This window comes from Cyprinodon tularosa, unplaced genomic scaffold (genome assembly GCF_016077235.1).
Source record: "Cyprinodon tularosa strain WSP-4 unplaced genomic scaffold, ASM1607723v1 ctg321, whole genome shotgun sequence".
NCBI lineage: Eukaryota > Metazoa > Chordata > Actinopteri > Cyprinodontiformes > Cyprinodontidae > Cyprinodon > Cyprinodon tularosa.
In genome coordinates this window covers 836,241-856,521 of record NW_024039032.1, presented here as the reverse complement: position 1 = coordinate 856,521, position 20,281 = coordinate 836,241, and the positions used below count along the sequence as shown (strand labels likewise).

At 42.7% G+C, this 20,281-nt stretch overlaps 1 protein-coding gene across 3 annotated transcripts in view; it reads right to left on the bottom strand.

The window, feature by feature from the left end:
- Window positions 1-20,281, bottom strand: part of shroom4 (shroom family member 4) — a 98,868-nt gene that overhangs the window by 1,336 nt on the left and 77,251 nt on the right. For all 3 annotated transcript variants that reach the window (XM_038293148.1, XM_038293150.1, XM_038293149.1), the window contains 8 exons: window positions 9,551-12,359; window positions 5,140-5,201; window positions 3,486-4,202; window positions 2,498-3,064; window positions 2,281-2,410; window positions 868-969; window positions 262-432; window positions 39-181 (listed from right to left, as the gene is read on the bottom strand). In XM_038293148.1, the coding sequence (XP_038149076.1) occupies window positions 39-181; window positions 262-432; window positions 868-969; window positions 2,281-2,410; window positions 2,498-3,064; window positions 3,486-4,202; window positions 5,140-5,201; window positions 9,551-12,359 (4,701 nt within the window). The remainder of the gene's footprint in view (window positions 1-38; window positions 182-261; window positions 433-867; window positions 970-2,280; window positions 2,411-2,497; window positions 3,065-3,485; window positions 4,203-5,139; window positions 5,202-9,550; window positions 12,360-20,281) is intronic.

Genomic DNA, 20,281 nt, shown 5'->3' with positions numbered 1-20,281 from the left:
TCTGCTCCGTGTTGATAGCGAGGTGAATTCCTGCTCACCTGTAGTCTCTGTGCTGCTCCGGGCTGAGGCAGCGGGCCAGAACCCGGCTGACGGCCTGCTCTCTGCGATCCACGTGGTCCTTCAAGTCCTGAGCCTCGGACAGCTGCCTCATGAGCTGACGCTTCTTTTCCAGCAGGGGGAGCTATAGGGCAGACACAGGATGGAGAGATTAGACTCCTTTCAATTGAAATTGGTTTTCCTTTTCCTCCTCCTCCTCCTCACCCGGTCCTGGTGCTCCGTCTCGGGATCCAGCGTGTCCAGCGTGGTCTCCACTCTGAGCAGCCTCCCAGACAGAGACAGCATCAGGCTGACCACCTTGTCCAGGTCGCCGATGAACATGCGGTACTTGTCCACCTCATTGGGCTTGCACACCGCCACCACCATGTTCTCCACCTGAAGGGTTTCAGAAGCAGGCAGAGGGAACATATAGAGATCAGGGATAAAGTCCTATAAGGAGGATCCAGAACCTGGACACTGAAAGATGTAGATCAGGGGTAACCAATTAAAAATCAGCAGGGTCTGAATAAAGAAAATCATCAACCAGTAAAGGTCTGGAGACATTTTTAATTATAATCTGTTACTTTCAACAGAATTTAACACTGAAATAAAATGAGGTTTTTATGCATCCATGTCAATCGTTCAGTTTGGTATAAAGACAATTTCCTGATTCACCTATTTTATAAAACACCTGAACTGACCTGTTATTCAACTTAACCTTCAACCTTATTTAGGGAACCTTGTTTCTTTTTTTCTTTGATTAAAAGCCAAATCCTGATTTCTAAGTAAAAAATAACTCTTATTTAATCTAGTGATTAAACAGTAGTTCACCTCGTCTCCCAGCTGTGCGTTGGCCCTGATGTCCTCCTGCAGGCCCCTCTGAGCCTCCCTCAGCACTCCCAGCTTCTTACGGAGGCTCTCCATCAGCTGCTTCTGCACAACACAGAAACAAAGCTTTCAACTCACAACCGGAAAACAGACGGCAGCCCTTCGTCATCGCTGGTAACTCTGCTAAAAACCTCACTCACTCCAAAACCATTTGAACTGCTCCAGGGATTAAAGCGAAGAAAAATCCTGAGCCTGAACTTTTTCAACACAGTCAAGAAACTCTCTCTCAGTCTTTTTTTTAAATAAGCATTTTAAATGCCACAATAATCACACTTAATGAATTATAATGCCAATTAAGGCCTTATTTTAAAAATTTATAATTTAATGACTTTTAAACCCTGTGACATGTGTTGTGAATTGGCACTATATAAATAAAACTAAATTGTATTGAATTTTAAATCAACATCTAGCCCACAGGTCTTTCACGACAGGATAGCAGCCTCTGGTGGTTTGAGGAGGTACTACAGGGGGAACGGCTTCATCACAAATAAATCATCAAAAGTAACATCAAATAAAGTCAGTATTTAGGGGGGAAAAGTTAAATGTAACCTCTAAACAGGTACCTAAAGTTTGCGTTAAATTCTTGATTTACTTTGTTGTATTTTTAAGAGGAAATTAGTTCTGCAGGGTTTATACAGGAATGAGTAACTCTAATTTAATGCTTTTTAACGTTGTTTTAATGCTCTTAGAAATAATTTTAATGCCATCAACAAGTACCCATGACTCTCATATACACATACATACATACATACATATATATATATATATATATATATATATATATATATATATATATATATATATATATATATATATATATATATATATATATATATATATATATATATATATATATATATATATATATTTTAATAACACTGCAAAATCCTCCGTTATCATTACCGTCGACAGGCTGCAGCCATGTCTAGAATTCCTCGTTTTCCAGCCACTTTAGTTGAAATCTGCATTTTCCCAGTTCTCTAGCTTTTTCTCCGCCTCGTGCTTCTTTTACAAACATACGGTGTTCCGATCAACTGGAAACAGTTCCACGCAAACACACGGAACCAGTTATATCTAATATATTTTATTAAAATTGTTTTTTATTTATTTCAAACAAAGCATTTTAAATGCCACGATAATCACATTTAATGAATTTTAATGCCAATTAAAACCGTCATTTAAAAAATAATTTAATGAATTTTAATGATTTTTAATGACCTGCGGCAACCCTGTCCTAAAATCTGACACTTCCTCATCTAGATGGTTGAAACTATTTGGTTGGAGTCAGTAAAACCTCACAGAACACATGCTGTAGGGATGGACCCGATCCACATGAGGTTGGGTTCCTGCGTCTACCTTGTAGGTGAGCTCGTCCTCCTGGAGCTTCTCTCCGCGGTCGGTGAAGTCCTTCATCTGGGACAGAATCTGAGCCTTGGCTGCTGATGTGTGGTAATAAGACGAACAGCTGGAGCTCGCCCCAGACTGCCTGAAGCGAGAAGAACCAGCAGAGGAAACGGTTCATGGATGAATGATAATAAATGGAGCTGCTGACGTCAGGTGGGGGTGGAGTTACCTGTCCAGGCTGTCGGTGTTGTGCTCCGCAGACGGGCAGCCTCCCCTCCAGCTTTCCGTCTCCGACTCTCCCTCCCCGCTGGGCGGGAAAAGCTCCAGCTCCTCCTCCTCCTCTTCCAGCGAGCCGCTCCCATCCAGAGCTTCGGCTGACGGCGAGTCTCCCGGATCAGGCAGCGTGTCGATATCCGTCTCCAGGACTGTGACAGGTTGAGCGAAGCATGGCAGCTCGCTGCTGATGGGCAGCTCCTCCACGGGCAGCTCCTGGAAATCATCAATGTCTGTTTCCATGGGAACCTCCAGCTCTGCGTCCAGGCTGTGGGCGGGGCTCTGGCTCGGGCTCAGCGTGGCTTCGGTTCCAGACTCGGGGGGGTTCTGCCTCTGGTCAGCCTGGAAGCCTCTGCTTATAAACACCTGCTGCTGCTGATCTGCTTGGCTGTAGTGAGCGTCAGCAGGACGACAATTTTCTGAGCTGGGGGAAGGCGCGGCGGCTCTCTCCCAGTAGGCCTCAGGTCTGACGCCAGGCTGTGATTCGGGATCCAGACTGTGGCTCACATCCATTCCAGATGAACTGGGAGAGAAATGACATTTCAGAAACCGCCTCGCTGCTTTAAATCGATGGTTTATTACATGTTAATTAACTATCAATGTAAATCAGCTGCTTTAAATCGATGGTTTATTACATGTTAATTAACTATCAATGTAAATCAGCTGCTTTAAATTGATAGTTAATTAAATGTTAATTAACTATCAATGTAAATCAGCTGCTTTAAATTGATAGATAATTAAATGTTAATTAACTATCAATGTAAATCAGCTGCTTTAAATTGATAGATAATTAAATGTTAATTAACTATCAATGTAAATCAGCTGCTTTAAATTGATAGATAATTAAATGTTAATTAACTATCAATGTAAATCAGCTGCTTTAAATAGATGGAGAATATATTACAGCTAAAACGCTTTAACAAAAGGTCATGATGTCGCCTCACCTGCTCACTGGGCTGTCAGCTGGTGGACAAGCTGCAGGCCCCGCCCCTACCTCATCCTCCCTCTCATCATGGGGCGGGGCCACTGGCCTGAAGCCCTTCCTGGACAGCATGGGGCTGGGCGGAGCTGTGCTCTGATTGGACGGCTGGGATAGGGTTGAGGTTTGGATTCGGCTGCAGCTGCACTGAAAACAGCTCTCTGCTTCCTGCCTCTCCGGGGGCAGGCTGTAGGACCTCTGCCGCGACGTATCGGGCGGGGGGGCGTAGGAGAGGGAGTGAGCCGAGTGGCGTCCATCCGTGCTGAGGGAGGGAGGGGCAGCGAACGGCGAGGACGCCAGCAGGGCGTGGTGGGAGGCCCGTCGGCTGTGGAACTGCTCCCATTTGGGCGGTGGTGGTCTGGGCGGAGGAGGCGTTTTCTTCTTCCTCTGCCTGGCGGCGCTGGTCGGGTCTCCGCCCTCCTCCATCTTGCTCAGGGTCTGGCTCACGGAGCCGTAAATAGAGGGCGACCAGCGGTGGCTGCTCTCGAAGCGCAGGTCGTTTTCAGACATGGCTCGTCCTCGGAGGTAAAGGGGAGCCGGCGGGGGGGCGGCGGTGCAGCCGTCTCGGTCATCGCTGCGACTGGCGGGCCGTCTGGAGTCCCACTGCGCCTGATGAAGGGGATGCTGCTGCTGATGGACGCTCTGCGGCGGCCTGGACTCTCGTCTCCAGCTAGAGTAGTCTCTGAGTGGATGGAAAGCCGTAAGACATAAATCAAAAAACAAAGCAGAGTTTATGGTGGATGGGTCACATCCATCTTTAGAAAAACAGATCAAAGTGAGACAGTTTAGATACAGAGCATCCATGGAGTCTGAAGTTGATGAAAATCTCAGCCTTTTTCCATTGGTTTACGACGAGAAGAGGGGAGAAAAACGAATGAGACTAACTGTTTTTACATCATCATAAATATTGTTCTGAATGACGCACATGCATCAAAGTTGGCAAAATCAAAGTCGAGGGACGTCTGACGCTCACAGTGAAACATTTCTTTGAATAACTTATAGGGTTTTTGCTCAGCACTCGTTTGTTTGGAGGGCTTTTTTGACATCCGAAAACTCGGCGTTAACATGAATCTTGAAATGCTCTGCCTGTTAGGTAGGGTTTGAGCTTGATGGAACGCTTAAACAAAAACAGGAAATATGGATATATTTGTTATACGTTAATGTTGTATAGCTTGTCTTGAAGGACTGGTGTGAAAACATAAAATTTGCTGCAAAGACAAAATAAAAAATTACAGTAAAAGCTCAAACAATGGCTTCCTTTCTGGATTCCCAGGTCACTTTAGGTCAGAGATGAGCGGAGGCCTCACATACCCTACATGCCTTTCTCCTCCCGTCTATTACATGTTTATATACATCCAAATACTGTGCATTTCACTGTGGTCACACTTTGGGAATGGATGATTGCCCCCCCCACACTTAGAGCTCATTAGACCTAAATCACAGCCAGCCGTGACTAAGTGGGCTTTCCGCCTGCCGATAGACCACCCCGCCTAGTGACCCTGGAGGGTTATTGAAGCAGGTGAGTGTCTTGAACGCTGCCTTCCGACAAAAAGCGAAAAGTAAGAGATTCATGTTTGATGAGTAAACGTGATGAAAGTAGTTCAAATTGAGAAACTCACCTCTCTGTCAGGCTGTACTTCCTGCCAAGCTTGGTCGTTTCCTGTTGCGGAGAGTGAAACATCTGCAAAGAGATTGGATGAGGTTATTAACATGAAGAATAAAAAAAAGGATCTGTACAGTGGATACAGTGGGTCGGAGCAGCTGAAGGGAAGTGGGTGTGCTCCTCCACCCTGCAATATTCTTGGGCGGAAACAAAGCTGATTAGGGTGGAGGCCTTTTCTGCTACATTAAGGCACTTTCTTCCTTCTATTGTTGTTTGCCACATTCTTTTTTTTATCTTTCTATCAGGTACAACTGAACCCAAACGCTTGTTTGCGCACCACTTAACTATTTGTCAACATTTGTGTGTAAATTTAGTCTAGTCTCAGTTCCAGCATTTTTTCCCATCACCTTAAACTTATTCCAACTCGTCTAATAAGGAATTACACAAACCAGGTGATGATTGGAAATGAGGTATTTTCAGCCGGATCAAGGAGTCAGAGACTAACGAGGAGCCAGTGGAAGTAGAGAAGAAATTAATTTAGACAACTTGTTGAGACCTGCTCACCGTTTATTCAAGCTGAGAGAGAGTAAGACTTTCAGGGGATAACAGGAAGGCTCTATTTATTGCAGCTAAATTTATTTGTTTTATACTGTTGGATTTTAAATTATTTGTATTACGGATTATGCTGGATCAGGAAACATTGTCTGCCCTATCTGACAACTGAAGCTTAAGCTAGGAATACACAGTGCAATTTTTTGCCCTTTTTCGGGCCGACTTTACAGTTGTGCGAGAATTATTCTATCGGGCCGACTTTCAGCCTGATCGTGTGTCGTGTAGTGTAAAGGGGGTAATGAGGGGCAATAAGCCTCTCACGACCACCTCCTGATCAGGAATCGGGGTGCGAGTGAAATCTAACTCTTTCTGTAAAATTGACAGACCGTAGTAGCCACATTTGCTCAGCCATGTCTTTGTCCAAATAAGTTGTCGCCTTTTCTTTTTAGGGCTTTCAGGACAAAATTGCACAAATTACCAAAGCAGCAAGTTTCGCTTTAGTGAGCTTCATATTCCTCTTCTACTCATTTGGCTTCCGGATAGACGAGTCTTATCTCATCTAACTGCAGAGCTGAGTCCGACCCGGATTTTAGACATACAGTGTGAGCAGGTAGATTGCATCAGATAGTCGGGTCGCACAGTGTGAGAACATGCATCGTGAGCTGTAAACTCACACTGTACGATGAAAGGGTTTTGTCGTACAGTGTGAGCTGTAGCTGCATGCAACCATTGAAAGAAATCGCTGTGTACGCCCGGCTTCAGTGCTTTTCAAGTGAAAAAACCCCAGATTTGCTGTTTACAGTTAGCATTACATGCTTTCCCCCCATCCATTAGCAATATTTTTTCTTCTTTATTCATAGAATCAGTACTTGCTAAACAATTTTTCATTGAGCTGATTTTCACCAACATATCTAAAGCCCAACAGGGGTAACAGATCAGTTTCTAGAATTTGTCCTTTACTGCACACTAAACTGTTGATATTCCTATAATTTTTGTTACAATCATAGTTTTAAAGAATTCAAAGAGATGGTTATTAGCAAACTAATTCAGATCGTCCTATGAGATGCGACTGAACACACTGCTACAAGCATGTTGTTTCAAACCAGAGGAGAAAGAGGGCTTAACAAACTTACTGCCCTCTCATGTTTTAGAGGTGAATGTCTCCTTTAGATCCCATCAGGGTGGGGAGGCTGCACAAAAACACAGTAATGGAACAGATCCTGCTTTTCTCAGAACACCCAGATGGTATTTTTCTTGGCATGATAGGAGAAGACTTTTATATATTCAGCCACCTGCTTTCAGCAGCGCATAATGTCCTAGAAATAGAGCAAAGTAACCACTGCAAAATAAATACGCCCCCTTTTAAAAACGGCTCGGCGAACCTTCTCCATTTAAACGGAACAATAAGGGAAATTTCATTATTTTAGATTAAAGGATATATTTCAATTGTGGGTTTTAGAGTAACTTAAACAAGGCATCTGGAAATGTTTGGTGGGTTCTGTGTAAAAACTTAAATTTAAAATCCTACCTGAAGAAGAGATCATACAAACAAAATCAGCTCTTTTTGGCTGAATTTCTACAGAAAAACAAAGAATTTACCTTTAGTTTCGCAGTAAAGACATTAAAATATATATCTTTAAATTTTGAAAAACAAATAAATAAACGAAGTTAAAGGTGTCCTGCTGTTTTTCTTGCTATTATAATTTCAAATCTACTGTATGATTAATTTTATCTTGCATTTATTGTTTATATTAAGTCTCTCTATAGCAGAGATAACCAATTAAAAATCAGCGGGGTCCGAACAAAGAAAATCATCAACTAGTAAATAACACTGAAATAAAATTAGGCGTATAATCATCCATGTTATACATTGATTTTTTTATATAAAAAAATATGGACAGTAGTCCACACTTTCTTTCTCTTTTTCTCATCATCTTCTCCTTCTTTCTCATCGCCAGGCTTACCACAGGTTTGCCTGTTGTGTCTAAAAGTAGCAGCAGCAGCAACCCAGACTGACAGCAGCTCATTGGCTAATCTGTATCACATGTAGCCTAGTCCCGGACACGCGGGAGGGTTTACCATATTAACAGGAGAGGCGGCTAAAGTGTAGTTTGGTTCTGTCGTCGGACAACATGCAGTAATTCATGAATGTTTTAAATCAGGTTAGGTCAAGATTAGCCAGCAGGTGGGTTTGGATCCAAACCGCGGTCTGCTAATAAGTGAGCTCTGCTCTAAAGTAAGGAATACCAGAAACATACTGTGATGCTCTTTACACTCATTCAGCCTCTATTGGCATTCAACCAAATTGTCATTCATGTACTTTACTGTATTTTTATTGTATGTTTTTGAAATGGAAAAAAACTGAATATTGACATAAACAAATAAGATTAACTGCAGCCACTTTTATTAAAAAAAAACAACCCACAAACAATTTCAATATGCAGCAGATTCAGTGTCTGACCACTTTAACGTTGTGGTTTGGTCTGGGGAGAAATAAAGATAAAGTTTTCACTTTAATAGATAATACATTCCTGATAGAATGATGTTCATAAACATGAGTTTGTGTCTGCAAAGGGACAAGTCCGGCACATCTGTTCCCATTAAGAATACCACACGTAGTAAGTGGTAGATTTCACCACTCAAGGTTATCACTGTGGCATCAGAGCCCCGAGCTTTGATTTAAAAAGCACCCTGGGATGCAGGAGTGCAGGGTTCAACATCCCCCCCAAGGCTTAAGCATAGCAAAGTCCCTCTGAACAACAAAACCTGGTCCGCTTGGCTGAAATATTTGCTGATCTTAAGATGTGTTGAGTCCCAAAACAAATGTCAGTTTGGATTAGTCTGTGTCAACCGATAATGATACTTAGAGGATGTATTTCAGGGGAATTGTAAAGGTTCGACCCTGCTCTCCAGGGATTCGAATCAATTTGCGGTGAGGCTGTAACCCAACACTGCTATTATCACCAGAACCATAGAGCAATGTCGTTGCTCAATCTACCCTCAATTCCATGAAATATTTCAAAGATCCGTCCAACTTTCTATGAGATCTTCAGACCTTGACCACAGCCAGGATGTGAGGTTCAGCTTCAGACCAACCATTCAACCACGGAGGACTTGGACAGAGCAACAATTTAACTCAAGATCCAAAAGCGGCCGCTAGATCCTTTTAGATGCTGGTTGACAAAATAGAGTTAGTTTTTAGTCTTTCGGGGGTCAGACTTTTTTTCTCCTCACTGAAGAGCTTTAGTTACGTTTAGTTCTAGAAATATTCAATATTACCTAAAAGGATAAGGGGCCACTGAAAAAATAAAAAAAGTGAACTGATTTTTACATTTTATTTCAGTATAATATGAGAAAAAAGTCAGAATTCTGACTTTTTTTTGTTATTACTGGATAGTCACAAACTATCCATTAATGGGTTTTTAATTGGAACGTGTTTTAAAAGTGAAAGATTAATAGAAAAATACTGACAGCACGTCATCTAAACTGTGCTACGTCACGCTAAACACAACACTTGTAGGTTATTACTGTGATAAGAATGTTAACAGGATCTACAGATTAAGAGGTTTTTAAAACAAAGAAGCAAAACTATGTCAGAAGCTGTTCACAAGAAGACTACCTTCTAATGAGGCAGATCAACTGATCATACAGGTAGGAAAGCGGTCTGAAACAGGACTTAATGTTGGAAACATTTGGTCAGAAAGAGACAAAAAGAAGACTGACCCTAGCAGATAACAGAAAGGCTGTTTGAAATCCCTCTGTTTGATATCAATAAACGTTCATACCAGCAGTTATGTCAGATTTCAAATATTTGCACCTTTAATGATTGTGTAATGTAAATCTGGTTATGTCTACAATGATGAAACTCCTCCTACCTCTGTGGGGGTGTAGCTCCTTGTGTTGTATCCCTGATGGAAAGCCTCTTGGTTCTCTGGCTGCATATGATTTCTGACGAGATGAAAAGCTGAATGCGGGACTTGGTTTTGACAATGAGAAAATGTCTGTTGTCCGGACCAGTTGTAGAACTGGTCCTTATACTGGAAGTTTCCTTGTTCTCTGATGCTAGGGCTACTGTAACAGTCCGGATGTGAGGGGAACTGTTGATTTTCCATCCTTTCCTTCTCAGCCGCTTTTGTCCTTTCCAGTTCCCTCTCTCGTTCTCTCTCCCACTGCCTCATCCTTTCCTCTCGCTGAATCTCTCTCAGCTTTGCCCGCTCCATTTCTAATTCTCTTTCTTGCCTTTCTAGCTCCTGCTGCCTCTCTATCTCCCTAAACCTCACCTCCCTCTCCCTCAGTTGTTCCCTCGCTATCTCTTTCGGTCTCTTCCTGAAGGCACTCACAGACTGCCTTCTGGATTCTACTGTGTTTGGAAAATGGACACCTTCCTGCTGTACTCCTCCCTGGTAGGAGTATCTCATTTGGGTTGAATTGTTGCTGATCTCCCCTCTCTGTTGATCTAATTGCCTATCCTGATGGTTCTGCCTGTGACTGATCCTCTTTGAGGCGTTTGACACAGGCATACCTTTGGAAGTCTCTTCAAAAAACTTCATTCTATCTGCAAACGGAAGTATATCCGACTCTTCGGATCGAGAGCTAGAAGAGGAGCGGCTATAGGAGGAGCTTGAGGAGGAGCTGAAGGCACAAACTCCATGCCGTGACCCAGTTACTCCTAACACCCTATTGCCCAAGACTCCACACTGTTGCTCTTGATCAGGTTCTGGCTGGAGCTTGTGCTCTGGGGTCCATCGCCAGCGGCGAGCCTTACCAGCAGGAGCAGGTTCCTCAACCACTCTAATGCCAACACCAAAGCTGGGAACGCCCGGATCTAGAATCTGAACAGACCTTGATCGATTATTGCCCTGAGTTAACAATGTGGTCTTGAGGACACCGAAGTCTGACTCTCCTGAGGTGTTTGACGTCTTCATCTGTGATGAAGCCTGAGAATCCTCAGGGACCGCCGATGTGGCAAAGGCAACTTTGGTGCAATTGTTCTGAACAGGCCTGTTTGAGTCTGCTCCATCTTCGCAAAGGTCTGACCCCTCCTCTTCTTGGACGGTCTCTCTGCTGCACAGCAGCCCTCCTGGTCCATGGCCACGCTGAAGCTGGGCCTTTTTCCTTTGGATTTCATTCCGTAGGTTGGTGGCAAAGCGCTCACTGCGCCGACGGTTCCGCCGAAGGTTTTTGGAGGAGCTCGACTTCTTCGTGCTTACTTCTGTTTCTGCCACTTCTTCATTTTTAACCCCAGTCCCCCCCTTTTTCACAAGTATTTGCTCGTCCAGTAATGTATCCATGCTGGCAGCTGCACTGAGCGGCTGAAAGGCACCCTCTGCTAGCTGATCAGAGGTTATCCTTTCTCCAGTTGGTTCACCTGGTACACTTACAGAACGACCCCAAGGGGTATGGTGATGAATTGGTGAGGGAGACTTCCCATTTACATCCAATCCTTCCAGCCTTCGACTTGAGCCCCCGTCCTCACATTCTCCCTCTACGAACACAGATCCTGGAGTCGAGCATCGGCTACTTTCCCGCTTATGTGATGTGGGAAGTGCTGGGTCCTCAGTTGTGTTCTGGAGGGACAAATCGGTAGACCACTGGTTGCTGGAGGATACTGAGGGACCAGGAGTGTTTGATGGGTTAAAGGGCTCCAGAGAGGAATCATGGTTGTTTAACTGCAGTAGCTGAAGTTGAGTGGCGAGTAGCTTCTCGGGGGCACTGTGCCGGTGAAGGCCTGTGGATGAGTGCTTCGTTTGACAGTGGTTTACATGGGACTCCCCCTGAATCTCTTTAGCAGATTCAGAGGATAAGTAAGGTGAAACAGAAGGACTGATGGTAACTTTTGGGGATGGAACCAAGTCGAAGAGGTGTTCTGATTGAGTCTCTGATTTAGAGTCAGTTTCAGAGCTACTATCGCATCTCTGATGTATAGGTTTTTCAGTCTGTCTTTGGCTAAATTTTGAGTCTTCTGAATCCGTATTGAAGTTTTCACTTTGATCACCCTTCTCTGATACAGGGAAACCATTTTCAATTGCAGAATCAACGTTCAGACAAGGCAGGTTGTCTTTACAATAAGAAACGCTGCAATCTTCAAGTGGAGCCGAGGTGCAGCAGCTGTTGGCAGCTTTAGGGCGACTCCGGGTTGCCCTAAAGCTGTCCTTACGAGTTGGAGGCAGAGGGGGGTTGTTCTTTCTCTCCATTTGAGAATCTCCATTCCTTACAATCTCCAAATCCCCCTTTGTCTGGCCCTGTCCATAACAGCAGGATGATGGCCTCTCTTTTATCTCGGTGGACTTTGGTTTTGGCCTGGTCAACGATCTGGACTTGAGCACAATTAGATGCGCCTGATCTTGTGCCTCACCAGATGACCTCCCAAGAGTGGAGGCATCACCAGAGTATCCTTGATATGCTGGGCCGAGGCTCTGGAAGAGGTTATCCATGGAGGAGGCTTCACCAGGCCTAAGAGGCACCGTAGCGTAGTCAGAAGTGTTTGAACTGGCAGAGAAGGAGCTGTAGGCGGAGTCTCGCTTGTTGTTGAAGAGGGTGGGGTCAACAGGTGAATTGTGGGAGTCCGAGAATTGCTGTGCAGTGGGCGTTGGTGTGTCCAAGCTTTCCATAGAACCAAGGGAACTGCTTCGGTCAGTGGAGGAGTATGGTCTCGGCAACTGATCCCACTGTATAGATAAGTCACTGCAGAGACAAGAAGAAAAATGTTTTATAGTCAACATAAGCAGACAGAGGTGTTTCCAGACTATTGTGCTATTTTTCTTTCCTCTATACATTCAGACTTTTGATCAGCACTGGATTATATTTAGGGCAAACCAGAAACAACACTTTAGAAATTTAATTTGTAAAAGAAATGTACAGATATATATCTATGTCAACTATTCACTAGGTTTTTCATAATGTTTGAAATAAAATCCATTTAAGTTTGTCATTGTAACTGGAAACATTGTGGTATTGATAGTTTTCCTGGAAAGAACATTAACTCCTATGAAGATATCCTTGCATTTCAAACATACCCATCATATTTTTCTTGGATATTGCGTTAACATCACAGTTGGGGAATCTGTTTCCTATTAGAACTGGGGTGAAGATCCACAGCAGCCCCATGTGTTTTTAAAGCCCCAGGGAGGAAGCCTCTTTAGGCCAAGAGGGATTTCCTCCTCATCAACTCCCACTACCGCGAATCACAATCTTGAAGCGATCCCTTGATTCCTCCCACCCTCTTTCCACCTTTCTCTTTCATTCCTTTTATTCCTGCCATTAGATTGTTCCCATCTCATCTCCTTTACATGAAAGATTAAAAGCAACTCAAAACATCTGATGAGGAACATATTTCTGTTACTCTTTTGTAGATACACCGAATCATTGCAAACATTTTACAAAAGAACCTCTTAGTGGTTTTGCAACAAAAACTCTATAAAAGCACTAACTACACCACTAGGCCTCACAGCCTATACAAGTACCTCTCATACTTACAAGTGTGATTCAGAGAAAGATTTTCCCTAAAGCTTGCCAAGGCAGCTCAAATGGACTGGGTCTGAGATGGCCGTGATCCATTTGGCCAGGCGTAAGCGTGACCAAGCAAGGAACAAGAAAATGCTCCAAAAGTTCCCTGTGAATCCTGAACTCCGTCGATAAGCTGGAACCAAACCAAGCTTCAGCCATCACCTTGCAGAATATCTGTGATAAAGCAGGGTCTCTTGATGATCTGCTGAAATTCGAAAATCACCGTTCCTAACTGACCTTGTACTGAATAATGATCCCATTTAATGCAGCGTGCATTGAATAAGGAAGAGAAAAAGCAGCCGGCGATGTTCAAATTCTACCCACTACCTGAATGTTTTCAAATTAATTTAAAACAAAATTATGATGTGGGACAGTTTAGAGATCTCTTACATTGCAAGAAAGCAATGTAGCTGTTTGTTGCCTTCTGCTGAGTTTTTTTCCGGATGGATTTGACTTTAGATTTCTATAAACCTGCACCCACATAAATGTCTTTCTGGGCTTAGTGTGCCATTGCTAATTCTTGTTTGTGGGACACGTTAAAAAAAGGTTTTGATTAATTAAATTAATTTAGCTATTAAGCAGAAGGAGTGCTTGGCAGTTTGGAATAGGACAATCAATTTGACACAGTGGTCCTAGAGTTAGTAAAGGGAAACGGTAGGTATGACGTCTGTAAAGAAATCCACAGAGCCTGAACACATTTTGTTGTGCTGTTTTTTATTTACCGTATTTTCACGACCATAAGGCGCACCGTACTAAAAGGCGCACTCTCAGTTATGTGTCCCATTTCTGTATTTAACACACACATAAGGCGCACCGGACTATAGGGCGCGTTTTTTATATACAGGTACATGTCCTCTACTACCTTTAAATACCTCTACTGCGTATTTAAAAATACAGCGGGGGCAAAACTGAGTATGTTTGTGCTTTATTCATGTATTTATTACAAAGTATTAATCAAACCTGGGAGCTGGCCGTGAGACAGACACATCGCAGATGACACAGCCCTGTGATCACTCCTAAATTAACTTAAAATCCTGAAAACTGCCGACAGAAAATGTTCGCTTTTATTACCGGTATCCTGGTGCCTGCAGTTTAAATTATTTAGATGAAAAACACCTGCCAGCCACCGCGGTGAACCCGGAGGCTGCCCAGCCCAGAGGCTGCTGATGAAGGGATTTCTACAGTCGGTGCACCGCTGGTATGTGGGGGTCTGAGCGCCTCCTACAGAAATAGTATAGGCAGGATAATAATCTGGATGAACTGACTGCAATTATGAAGTTTTCAGGTGGCCTTTCTCACTTAAAAACATATTGAAACTACTTTACTCCCACTGATCACAGCAAATATAGCTGCAAGATTTAGATTATTTAGATGAAAAATCACCTGCCAGCCACCGCGGTGAAGAGGAGGAGACCCGCCCAGAGGCTGCTGTTGAATTAAGTTCTCAGGTAGAAAAATGGAGCGGGAGCAAAACTGAGTATGATTGTGCTTTATTCATGTATTTATTACAAAGTATTAATCAAACCCATCAAAGTCATCATCCTCTGTTTCTGAATTAAACAGCTGCGCTAAATCAGACATGCCAATTTCCCCTTCTTCGCTGTCGGAGTCACTTTCCGTGCAGCGCGGCTCCTCAGAAATAATGCCGGCTTTTGCGAAAGCTTGAACAACAGAGCCAGCAGACACGTTAGTCCAAGCATCAACAATCCATCCGCTAACGGTGGCGTAACTTGCCCGGCGCTGCCTTCCACTTATCGTGAAACTGTGGTCTCCGTCTGTCATCCATCGCTCCCACGCCGCCTGCAGCCTTACTTTGAACGGCCGCTTCACACCGATGTCGAGCGGTTGAAGTTCCTTTGTCAGACCTCCCGGGATAACAGCGTTCATTTGATTCACCTTTTTTTTTAACATCGGCTGTGAGATGGGCACACAGTCACAGATTAACAGCGATGGTGATGCGTGGAAAAAACCACCTGGTCTCCTCACATACACCTGCCTCAGCCACGCTTTCATCATTTCCTCATCCATCCAGCCTTTTTCATTTGCGTTAATATAATATGTCATCAGAGCGCTGTGTCTGTCTCGCTGTCAGCTCCCAGATCAGCTTCTCTGATTGGTTGATGCGGCGCGTCCAGCAGCAAAACTTCAATTTTTCCATCTCGAGCAGCAGCAGCGTGTTGGCGGTGCGTCAGATGCTTAAACGCTCACGACGCGCAGCGCCTGCTGCTCAAAACGCGCTGCGGGACCTTTTGTTGCGCCTATACGCGCGTCAACCATTGACTTTGCATGTAAACACGCTGCTTCTGCTGCACCTGCTGGGTCCGGTTCAGACCGATGTCGAGCGGTTGAACAGCGAGCACTGCGTTAATTTGTTTCACCATGTTTTTCACATCAGCTGTGAGATGGGCACGCATGTAGTCACAGATTACCAGCGATGGTGATGAGTGGAAAAAAAACACCTGGTCTCCTTACATTCAGCCACTCTTTCATCATCTCCTCAATGAGGTGGTCTCAAAAGTCGCAGTTACAACACACATAGGGCGCACCGCACCAAAGGGCGCACCGCACATTTTGAGGGAAAAAAAAGACGTTTAAGTGCGCCTTATAGTCGTGAAAATACGGTAACAAAGTTTTATTTAACAGACACCCTTTGTCTGTCTTTTATGGAGGACCAATCCTGCTATAATTAAAAATAAAGAAATAAATAAGATGGGCCGCCTGCTCCTGATTCTGAAAAACTACATTGTTGACCTCTGTGTCCATGTGTTGGCGCTAACTGAAACACACGGTCTGTCAGAGCGTCCAAACGAAAAATAATAAAGTAAATACTTTACTATACTATAACGTTAGCATTGTTTTCAAAAACAGTTGCTAAATGTCTCAGCTAACTCAGACAACTTCATGATAGGTAGCCATGTTTGTTGTGACTAGGGCCGCTGGCTGCCAACCAACCAATGGGCAGAAGGTGACCCCTTAAGACACACCATGCGTATTTATTTTTGAAGCATTTATTTAATTCTGTTTATTGATATTAATTAGGGCAGGATTGGTCCTCCATAGCCTTTGGTGTCTTATTCAAATGATGTGTGAAGTTTATGGGGAGACAGAGTAGGGAGAAAAAGAGACAGAAATTTCTAATGGGCTCTGGTCTCAAACCCAGTGCTGTGGTCCAACCAATAAAGCACACCTACATGGTAGTTTTATAGTATACGTGGTTAACAGTTAATGTTTGACAAATCCTCTACCTAGGTTACTATTTACATATTGAATTTTGTGTGCAAGTAGCTATATGTTGTGCTATAAAGGCTTTGTGCCCTGGCAGTAGGCCTGTAGGAGACTTTCACTGTATTGTTCCAGAAACAGACATATTAGTTCTAGTTGATTGCTGCTTCTTGTTTTTAAATGTTATCTTAAAGAGGTGGTGGTGGTGTGTGTGTGTGTGTGTGTGTGTCTGTGTGTGTGTGTGTGTGTGTGTGTGTGTGTGTGTGTGTGTGTGTGTGTGTTTGGGGGGTAGGGGGGGTCTTTGACATGCATGGGTAAAAATACAAACAGCTGACTTCTCTTTAAGTAAAATGGGGAAATTCCAGTTATCAACCATCATTCAAAGCTGTCTCGCAAATCACAGCACCAGGTGGGGGAGGGGTAGCTATAATTAAATAAAAAATCAGCAGGGTCCGAATAAAGAAAATCAACAACCAGTAAAGGTCCAGAGACATTTTTAATTATAATCTGTTACTTTAAACAGAATTTAACACCAAATAAAATGAGGTGTTAATGCATCCATGTTATACATTGAACTTTTAAATAAAAGACTAGCTAAAAAAGAGAAAATTTTTCCATTTTTAAATCTAGAGTGTTTTTTTAAAGTAGAGAACAACAATCTTTAAGTTTGGTATATAGACAATTTCCTGATTCACATGCTGGTGAAGGTTCTCCAGGTCATCCAGCTCATAGTCATTCCAAAAAAAAAGAAAATTAAAAATAATCCACTGGACTTTGTTTCAAAGTTTGAAGACGTTTCGCTTCCCATCAAGGAAGCTTTTTCAATTCAAAATGTCAGGAATAGCGTGCAGTTTATTGCAGTCTAACAAAAGAAGCCAAACGACCCCAATTCCAAATGGGTGGACCCCTTCGTCTGTTCCAATTTGCATGTTTTCAAAACAAAAACAATGTTTTGTTGGGCTACTGTATAAAACATTGAACTCAACGCTATTCCTGACATTCTGAATTGAAAAAGCTTCCTGGATGGGAAGCGAAACGTCTCCAAATTTGGAAACCTAATTCACATATTTTATAAAACACCTGAACTGACTGTTGGTTGTTATTTTTTCTGGCTTAATGAACCAGTGGGCTTTAGGCTGACCTGCAAGGCTTTAAACCTGGGTATGAATGGAGACAAAGCCATGCTAAAGCACATATCAAGGTGCTCATTTTCAGCCTGGATCCATATTTATTGTTGATTCTGTTCATGGTGGAGAATCCTGCTTCACAGCAGCAGGTTGAGCCAAACATACTATAGATGTGCAGGGTGATCTTTGAGCACCATTTCACTTTTCTGTCACTAGTTCACCGCAGTTCTTCCAGCAGTCCACACTTTCTCTGCTCTCTTTTTCTCATTATCTTCTCCTTCTTTCCCATCGGCCGGTTTACCACAGGTTTGCCTACTGTGTCGGAACAACATGAGGTAATTTATAAACATTTTAAATTAGGTCTGGATCCGGATTTGCCAGCAGGTGGGTCCGGATCCGGACCACGGTCCGCTAATCTGTGACCTCTGATCTACACATTTAACTTTTCAACTGGAAACAGTGTTTGGTTTTTTTCTAATGTGATCGTCTTAAAGGGGAAGGCCGTTTTTTTTACATTGGCCCCTTGATTTTAGTTTTTACATCATGTTCTACTCACCCATATGAGTTTTGTGCCATTTGGAGCTGTTCTGAAGATACTCGGTTAGGTTATATCCAAGTAACGTCTCCCTATGGGAAACAAGTTGAAGGCACAAACTAAACTGTTTATTTATTCTTTATGGTACGCCAGCATTCATAACATGTAGACGAATCACTAACGTCATACACGCGCCGCTTTGTTTAAAAAAATATAAATATATAAAACATAACCGCGGATGTCTGAGGGACAGTGATTCGCCTACATGCTATGAATGCTGGCGTACCATAAAGAATAAATTATGAACAGTTTAGTTTGTGCCTTCAAGTCGTTGCCCATAGGAAGGAAACGGAATATCTTTAGAACGGCTCCAAATGACACAAAACTAATGTGGGTGAGTAGAACATGATGTAATAACGTAAAATCAAGGTCCCAATGTAAGAAAAAACGGCGTTCCCCTTTAAGCTGCAATACATCTTTTAACGGAACGTTAGCTGATGCCTCTTTTCAATATACCCGATTTAAATGTGGTTTAGAAACATCGAAGATATTAAATGTTGAGGGTTATTGAAGATATTTTTAGGTTCTTTACAAGGGGTGGACTACAGAGGATTAAAGCCTCGATTTTAAATCATTATGAATTGGCATCGTTAGTTTACTTTGTTATTTTTTTTTTATCAAATTGCAGTTTTTGGATGATAAAATAAATGTTTAAAACTGTTGTTTCAAACATTAAACTGCTCATATCAGCTTTGTTATATATGATTATTTCGAAAAAGAAAAAAAAAAGGATGTTGCAGAGAAAATGCTGGGCTGGACCAGCAGTCAGCAGCATTCAACAGCCTTAAAACAAAGTCAACTTTTTTTTTTTTTTTTTTTGAAGACAGCAGGATATTTTTGAGTCATTAAATAAACCTAATGTCAACTTTAGATAATAAAAAAAAACAACTGATGTGATAAAAACTAAGAGGACTGCAGCACTTTTTATTCATACTTTGAATGCATCCTTTAGAATAGAAAGTATTGACTTAAAGCACCACATTAGACTATTTTAGTTGTGGAGCAAAGAAAACCTTTAAACTTTTACAAAGAGAAAAAAAAAAAAGAAATACAGTTTAGTGAAATAAGGCCAGTTAAAACCTTTCTCAAAAAGATGACCCACATCCATCGCAGCTAACCACTATGAAAGCATTTAAATTAAGGAAGTACGTTTATACACAGAACGATTGTTCCATTGGTTTATTTTTAAATCATATTCATCTGAGCAGAGACGTGAAGTGAAATATGAGCTCAATACAGTCTTAACATCACAAAAGGGTGACATTAAGACTGCTAGCTATTAATTCTGTTCATAGGTAATTACTTTAACCCCTGTGGAAGGGCTGGGGAGCCCCATTTGGCTCTGGAGAAGCAGACTGCAGGACCCTCGCCTAGACGCCTCATGTTCAGCATCTTTAAAGTTTTTGACGTTTTAATAAAACCAACTGAAGCTGGAATATAGACAGTTCCCTCAGTTTATTATTTGTCTTTTTCTTGAAATGCAAAGACTATTTGGGAGGCTTCTCAGATTAAAGCTTCTGCACACTGTCCATCAGCTGGCAGAAGGAAGAATATAGGTTTTCCCTACAGAGTTAACTTTTTACTCTCAATATAACCCTGTTAAACTACAGTAGGAGAGATGTTGTAAGACAAAACAGTCAAAAAACATATTTTTCCTTAGTTTAAAAAAAAAAATATATATATATGGAGGACAATACTGACTGTGGGAAAGAGAGTCATTATCTCCATGAGAAAATTATTTTTTTCAGTTTGAAAGGAAGTGAGCAATGAATGAGTGGAGGGGAGGCTTCTGTATAGATTTGACCTGGCTGACAGAGAGAGGAAACTGGGAAATAAGGTCGGAGCTGGACAGGAAACGACAGTCACCGCTGCCCAATCGCAGAGCAATCTGGAACATGCGAGGGCGGACGCGCCAGCGCAGATGCACCCTGGGATCGTGTAAGGACATTAGATGAAACCTCAGTGTGTCAACAGTTAAGCAAACCGCCATGGTTTTTATGAGCCGATCACAGATAAACCTCCTTCCCTCGGCCCTCGTATTGTGTCAGTACTTGCATAATACAAACCCCCTCGTACTGTACACATTGTCCTCTATCTTCACACAAGCTGTTTACTGGACCTCTTCCTCTCTTTGTCCACATGTTCAGGGAGTCGCA